This window comes from Tetrahymena thermophila, assembly GCF_000189635.1.
Source record: "Tetrahymena thermophila SB210 genomic scaffold scf_8254811, whole genome shotgun sequence".
NCBI lineage: Eukaryota > Ciliophora > Oligohymenophorea > Hymenostomatida > Tetrahymenidae > Tetrahymena > Tetrahymena thermophila.
In genome coordinates, this window is record NW_002476567.1 from 1,399,466 (window position 1) to 1,407,426 (window position 7,961).

At 22.3% G+C, this 7,961-nt stretch overlaps 2 protein-coding genes across 2 annotated transcripts; one reads left to right on the forward strand and one right to left on the reverse strand. All coding sequences in view use genetic code 6, as the record gives it.

Moving 5' to 3' along the window:
- Positions 1-3,629: 3,629 nt before the first annotated feature.
- TTHERM_00053740 (hypothetical protein) lies at positions 3,630-5,018 on the forward strand (the record flags this gene model as incomplete). The annotated part of the gene is made up of 1 exon (XM_001007503.2): positions 3,630-5,018. The coding sequence occupies one exon, from the start codon at positions 3,630-3,632 to the stop codon at positions 5,016-5,018; it is 1,389 nt and encodes a 462-aa protein (XP_001007503.2).
- A 1,194-nt stretch (positions 5,019-6,212) lies between these two features.
- TTHERM_00053730 (hypothetical protein) lies at positions 6,213-7,408 on the reverse strand (the record flags this gene model as incomplete). The annotated part of the gene is made up of 2 exons (XM_001007502.2): positions 6,213-7,221; positions 7,302-7,408. The coding sequence occupies 2 exons, from the start codon at positions 7,406-7,408 to the stop codon at positions 6,213-6,215; spliced, it is 1,116 nt and encodes a 371-aa protein (XP_001007502.2).
- Positions 7,409-7,961: the final 553 nt, after the last annotated feature.

The window sequence follows — 7,961 nt, forward strand, 5'->3', positions numbered from 1 at the left end:
ATTTGATAAATATCTATATTTCTTTTTTCAATTCTTTTAATTAGACTTTCCTTAAAAAATAAAAGATTAATAAAAACTGATGAATTAATTTTCTTGGAAAAAATAAATATTAAATTTAATATTAATTTTTAAAATATTTATTATAAAATTATAAAAACTCATAAAATATTAATTTAAGAATTTTATATTTTTAAATACCTTTTTTATTTTATTATTTTTAATTTAAGAGTTGGTCTTATGTAAGTCTTAATAAAAAATAAATGAACATTTATTATTTTTTAAATAATAAATAATAAGTTCTGTTTATATTTAGATTTATTTATAATTAATTAATTTCAGGTGATAATCAATATTTATAGGTAAACTTGTTATTTTTTGATTTATTATTTAAGATCAAATATTTTTCATATGCTTTAGATTGTATTTACCCTAAAATATCAAAGCAATTTGAATATTGTTGGATTCATTTGTTCAATAAAAATAAAGAGTTTATTAGTATTTCAAGCCTTTTATCCTAATAAAAGAATAATAAATATTAGACAGACATATTTACATGCAAGCATTCATTTATATTTAAAATAAATAATAGGTTTCCTAAGAAGCCAACTTTATAAAATAAATAATTTTCTATTTTTAACATATTATTTTTTATTGCATATTTTGAAAAATTAATCAAAACTGTATCTTTATATTTTATTAAATAAGTAATATAATTTATAAATTTTACTAAAGATTTATCCATTTTAATTAAATAATAAATTAGTGATTGTGTGATTAGATTTATTTACAAATTAAAAAATATTACAATTTTCTTAAAATATTTATACAAAGTAATATATAGATCAATTGATTTTACAAAAAAGAATTGGTTTTTATTTTTTAAGTAAATTTTTATTTTTAAATCATTTTAAATTTACTAACAAAGCAAAATACTTGTTTACTCTTTATTAATTATAATAAAAATTTACCCTACATCTTTAAGACATAATTTTTGATATTAGGATCTGAACGATTGAAAAAAATTTGAAATTTGATGATCCTACTGTCATCCTTGTCTTTTTTTGTGTTTACGCATATACCATCTGGTAGTGTATATGAATGACATGTAATTTCTAAGTCTATCAAGTAATAATTATTGAAAAAAGATTAAATGATTATATACATGCAGGTGTTTGCAACATTCATAAAAAATTTTTTTTCTTTTTCAAGACTATTATTGAATTATCCTCAATAGGTTGCTTGCTAATTACTTTTTAACATTAACTATAAGTTAAAAATATGTACTCATAATTTCCTAATTTTTATTATAATGTTTCTTTATAATACTCTATTCTATTCCTATCTTTTTTAAAACATTTCTTATATTTACCTTAAAATATGTCTCTATATTTTATTTAAATAATCACTTATTTGCAAAATTTATTTGTTAAAAATAAAAACTTATATTATTTAATAAATAAGTGGTATGTATGCCTTGATTTATACTTGATAAATATGATTATCTGTAGGTAACATTGAACATTTTCTTTTTGTAGTTGACTTCTTTTAAGATATTTAAAATTTTATGATAATTTTGTTTTATGGACTTTAATTACAATTTTCTTAAAATATTTAAATATAATTAATACTGATCAATCAATTAAATTTATTCAAATAATATTACTTTTACATAAAATTTATATTTTTTGAATTTTATACCAATTTTGAAATATCATTTACTTGAATCTGCTCAAGCTTAAAAAAATTTAAGGAAAATTATTATCAAAATTTTTAGATTACTTTTTAATACATTTTCTAAAAAAAAGTATAAGTCAATCATCTCATAAAATTTTTTATCAATGAAAGTTTTTTTAAAATATACTCACACATATTCAAGAAATTAAAAAATTAAATAGTGATTTTAAGTTAATTGTTCGTAAAAATTTATATTTTTAGTTATAAAATAATATTTAAAAACCTACTCAAAATAGCAATACTTTCAAAAAGAATAAGCATTAATAAGTATCATCTTGATACAAATATTTCTAATTATTTCTCTTTCAATGTGAAATTTTTTTTGATGATGCACTAATAATATGATTTTTATTATTATTTATTATAAATTAAATTTTAATTAATTCATGCAATTAAAAATTCTAATTTAAAATTTATTTATTTATTTTTTGCATCTTTAATCAATTTTTCTGAAATCTTTACTTATTTGTAAATTTATTTTAAAAGAAATAAAAATGATTAATTATTTTTTATTATAAAAAATTTAAATAATTAAATAATTAAAGATTTATTTTAAAATTAAATAATTTAATAGAGCTCTTCCAAAGAGATCATTGATATTTTCTTACTTTTTTATAGATTAATTTTAATTCTATCATTTATAATTTTATATTAAATGTTTTAAAAGAATTTAAATTTCAACAAAAATATAAATTTCAATAATCTATTTTATTTTTTCTAAAACTCTTAGCCAATTATATTGTTAATATTACGTAATTAATTTTTATTCTTGTATGTCATTTTGCATTAATCATAGGTAAAAATTAAAAATTTAAAAATAATTATTTCCTCAAATTAAAAAAGAAATAGTTCTGATTTTATTTAAAATTTTAAAATATTTATTGATTTCTTTAAATGAGACTAATTAAGAAATTATTTTTCCTTGAATTATTAATTATATAAAATAAGTTAATTTTGTGGGAATTTATAACTTCAAAATAAATTAAAAAAATATATTTTTTATATTATTAAAAATAATTTATGCATCAGATTAGAAATTATAATTTTAAGTTATGTGTGAATAAATTAGATTTACTCTTTATTTCTATAAAGTTTATTGAGTTTGAAAAATGTAACAAACTAATTTATTTTTATTTTTTGTTTATTAAATAAATCCTAAATATTAATTTTAATTCGATTTTAAAATAAATTAATGTTATCAAAAAAATACTTTTATTAAATACTTTTAAATTTTCAATGACAATCTATTTATTAACATTGCAATCAAAATCCTCCTATTTGAGATTTTTTTGTTTTTAGTCTTCATCAATAGTGAGATCAGCTCTTGCTCAGAATTACTCTATTTGTGAATTTTATAAAAATAGTAGGGAAAAAACGATTTAATTGAATGGAAGCTTTCTTTCTACAAACATTTTTGATTAAAACTCAATAATCAATTTAAAACAAAAAAAGAGGCAAAGAGACCCGAAAAACATTAAATAAAAAATAAGAAAATCAAAGTCTATCTTAGAGAAAAATATTAAATATAGCATCGCCCCATATTATCTTAGCCAAGTAAGAAAGAGACAATAGATTTACTTAAGAGAAAAACATTATTTACATAAAAATTTTTCTATCAATTAATTGAAACTTTATAAAAGAGAAAAATAAACACAAACTAGTTAGCAAAAAATTTAAAGCATCGCAAGCAATCAAGCTGCATCATCTACTCCATCAAAAATAAATTAGATCAAGCTAAATAAAAAACAAATTAAATTTTATTTTGCTAGCACATTATTTAAATAGCTACAAGTTCTGCTATTGATTCATCTATTCTGAATATAACCAATTTTTAGATAAAAAATAAATATATTCCTATTATTAATTCACTGAGCAATCAAGAGGCAAGCTCAATTATGTCAACAATCTTTGAACAACCAAGCTCAAGCAGCTTCCCCTTAAAGAACAGAGCAGGGGGTGGCATAAAGCGTATTAAAAAAGTAGATGGCCCTACTAATTTTTATCAATAAATTGAATACAATGCAGAAAGACTCCTTTTGAATTTTCCTTCAAAAGACAAGCTCTAACTCATGAAATTGCTTGAGGAATTAGACAATTAGGTTGAAGTAGCTCACGAAATTTTAACTTCTGAAATGAGTTCTGCTTCATAAAGTAGCGTGAATTCTGCATTTAAAAATCAATAATATCCCTACAATAATGATTTTTCTGAATGTTAAATGTCCCATCAAGATAATTTCCACAATCAAACAAACAACAGCAATAATATGATGGTATAGATGATCAACTCTGATGCAAATAAATTTAACAATTAATAAAAAAATGTTTAGAAGGAACGTAGAATTTTAAAGAATTTAAAACCAAAACAAATAAATAAAGATATGATAGGGGCAAATCAAAGCTTATAGGGATAGTAGTAATAGAATTAGAATCAACTTTAGTTGAGCAGCGTTGATATGCAAATTTGTCAATAATCTAATCAGGATAATAGTAATAGCTTAAATTTTAATACCATTTAAATGGAAGATAGTCTCATAAATGAAAGACAAGGTCTTTAGCTTAAATCTCAAATGAGTTACGGAATGAATAGTTCAATGAATTAACTCGAATCCAAAATATCTCAAGAAACTCCAAGCAATCAAATAGATACCTACTCAAGATAATCAGGTTTGTAAAATTAAAAGCAATAGTAGCAATAATAACTTCGCTAGGATAATAATGATGATGAAGAATAGCAGTCTGCTCCCTAAGAAGATGATTCTCAATCACTCTAATCGCACAACTCATCTGAATAATCTGCGAATAGACACCAAGATCAACAATATAGCTAACAATAATAACCTATTTAGTAGCAAACTGCAAGAATTAAAGACTTAAACTAAATAGAAGAATACTAAAAATAGCTAGTTGAGACAATAATCCCCCAACTCCTCTAATAGTTAAAAAGCTCTAGCATAGATGTAGCCCCAGATATCATATTGCAGGCCTTCAAGTATTATGAAGAGCAAAATAGAAGAGCGACTCAATACGATAAAATCATAAGTACTCATGAGCAAGTACTAAAAGGTCTCTCTAACATTTTGAGAAAGAAATAATAATTAGAGAAACGTGTAGAAGACCTTTAAAAGGAAAATCAAAAGATCAGTGAAGAAAGAGATAAATACCGCAATTCATCTGAAAGATATAAAATAATGTTTTAAAACAATAATTAATATCAATAATAATAATAAAGTTATTACTATAATAATTATTTTGATAAAGGTGGAGACAGTGGAATGTGCTTTTGAGGAATCTAAATGGTACAGCTCCACCTATATCTTCCAATTATATATTAACATTAATCAAAAAACTTAGTGAAAAGCAAAATATATATAAAAATTCAAGCTTTTCATTAAAAATCTCTGAAAAAAAAAGTGATACAAACTCTTCAAATAAATATGATTTCAAATATAAGCGTTAAAAAGTAAAAAAAATAAACTAATTAAATACACACTTCAACCATTTCATACTTGCTTCAATAATAAAACTCCTTAAATATTCTTATACTAACCGCTAATTCAACAACTAATTGAATACAATAAATATATCACTTTGCTCAATTTAAAGATCAAAACAAGCTATTAATATTGCATGTAAGATTTTAAATCTCAGAGGCAACAAAAGATTTTACTTTTAAGAGCAAGAGTGATTGATACATACTATATATTAATCAAAACTAATTAATAAGATCTAAAATAAATAAATAAATTAACATTCTATTATTATGAATAAAAATCTAATTTTAAAAACACTTGTGATCAAAAAACTAATGAATCAATAAATATATAAAAAATACTATTAATCCTTCCTTTTGTATACAATATTAAGTGCATATACATCTTTCTAAAATTTGTCATCTATTCATTAAAGCTTTAATATTTCTTTTTATTAAAATTTAAAATTTCATTTTATATTATAGAAACAAACTCTGATTTTATTTTATTGACTTTAAATTTTACTTAATGGTATTTTAAAATATATTTTAACTTATATTATTCAAAATGGAAATAGACATAAATATTTATTTTTTCATTTCGAAATATTTGCTTTAAATGCTTTCTTTCTTGTGTCTATTTTATCTTAATCTTTTGTTTTTCAATATTTGCTTCACATATAATTAAAAATACTTAATTTCCTGTGAAAATACTTTTTTTGAAGTAGAAGTAAAATTTAAATAGAAAAGAAATAAGAAACTTCACTCTTAAATAAATTTTATTTATATTGAAAATATTTGCTTTGTTCACCTTCTCATCTATCTATCTGTCTTTATTAAATAATTAAATTAAATTAATATTTTTAACATCATTTACTGAATTTAAAGAGATATTAAGTATTTAGTCAAAATAATATTCAGTTATCTATAAAACATATCTAGTTTTAATTTATTTATTTATATTTTTTGAATAATTTTTTTGTTCATTTTTATTTATTTTAATAAACTATCATGACCTAGAGTTAAAAAGCATTTTCATATTTTCTATTTAAGCTTATTCTAAAGGAGAAAGATTTAATTTTTTTTTGCTTGTTTATCTTGGAATACTAAAACGTTAATCAACATTTTTACTGCCTCCCAAAAGAGGTTATCCCTTCCAGAAGTTAATATATTTATGTTTATGTATCTGGGCTATGTTTTACTTTTTTCTTTCTTCTTCTTCCTTGAATTCCTTTGATATAGCAAATAAATTTTCACCACCATCCTTTTTAAATTTCTTTAAATCAAATGTGTTTTTATCGAAAGCAGCAATTTCAGACATTTTTATATATTTAGATGAAATGTTATTTTTGATTGCTTCTTAGTTAACTTAAATAATACTATGTTTTTTATAAATTTTATCTAGTTTTGAACTCAAGTAGAAAAGCTTGCTTTAATCATCTATTTCTACTTAATCAAAAATATTTCTATTTATTGGTTACTATTTGAAACTAGCAGTTAAGCTGTTTCCATCTTCCATATCATTTTGTAAATCAAAGTTTTTTCTATTTGTCCTAGGATTCTGATTTTCTTGATAGTGGTAAGAAAATTTCGATTGTCTTTCAAAAACACTTTTAGGACTGCTGCTTAACATTAAAGGACTATTTAAGTTAGATTTATCTAATTAGCCTCTTTATGATTTAAGTTAACTATTTTACAATTTTAAACTTAAAGATTCTAACTTCTTTATTAATTTATCTTCTTCACTAGCTACACTCTTGACATTATTCACTTTTTTCAATATATACTATGAAATTCTTGGACTGTTACAGCTACTTTACGATTATGAAGCTTGTAACACTTTACTTTTTTATATATCAGGAAGTAAAATTCCAACAAGCTTTTAATCATCCTTCGTATTTACGATTTCCTACCTAAGAGTTTATAAGTAAATTCTAGGTGAATTTAAAGTCGTATCTGGTGAATTTTAAGGGATAAACTTTTGTTTGCTTAAGATTGTTTCTTACTTAGCTTATTCACTATTTTTAAAAATAATTATGACATTAAAGCTTAAATATAAGATTGAATAATTCATTTAATAATTTGCTTTTAATTTTACTCTTCATAGCGATCAGTAATTGATATTTGACTTTACTCAAGTTCTTTTCTAAAAATGACTCCAGCTTCTGTGTATGTTAGCTTGCTAAGCAGCTTCTACTTAATCATTTCTAATTTTGAAGTTTTATTATCAAAGTAAGTTTTCTAATTTTTAAATTGATCAAAGTATTATAAAATCTTATTGTTTAAAACTCCTACTTCGTTAATACACAAAAATTCAATTAAAAACTTAAAAATGATAAATCCAAATAAAAATAAGAAGAAAAATTATTAATTAATTTATTTTTACTATTTTTAATAAATAAATTACAAGTAAGTTATTAAAAAATTATTTATCTAAATAAGAAAATATTAAAATAAAAAGCATTAATTAATATTTCAATTTAATTTATTTTATTTAAACTATAAGATGGGGTTGGGGTTTGGGGTTGGGGTTGGGGTTGGGGTTGGGGTTGGGGTTGGGGTTTGGGGTTGTGGGGTTGGGGTTGGGGTTGGGGTTGGGGTTGGGGTTGGGGTTGGGGTTGGGGTTGGGGTTGGGGTTGGGGTTGGGGTTGGGGTTGGGGTTGGGGTTGGGGTTGGGGTTGGGGTTGGGGGTTGGGGTTGGGGTTGGGGTTGGGGTTGGGGTTGGGGTTGGGGTTGGGGTTGGGGTTGGGGTTGGGGT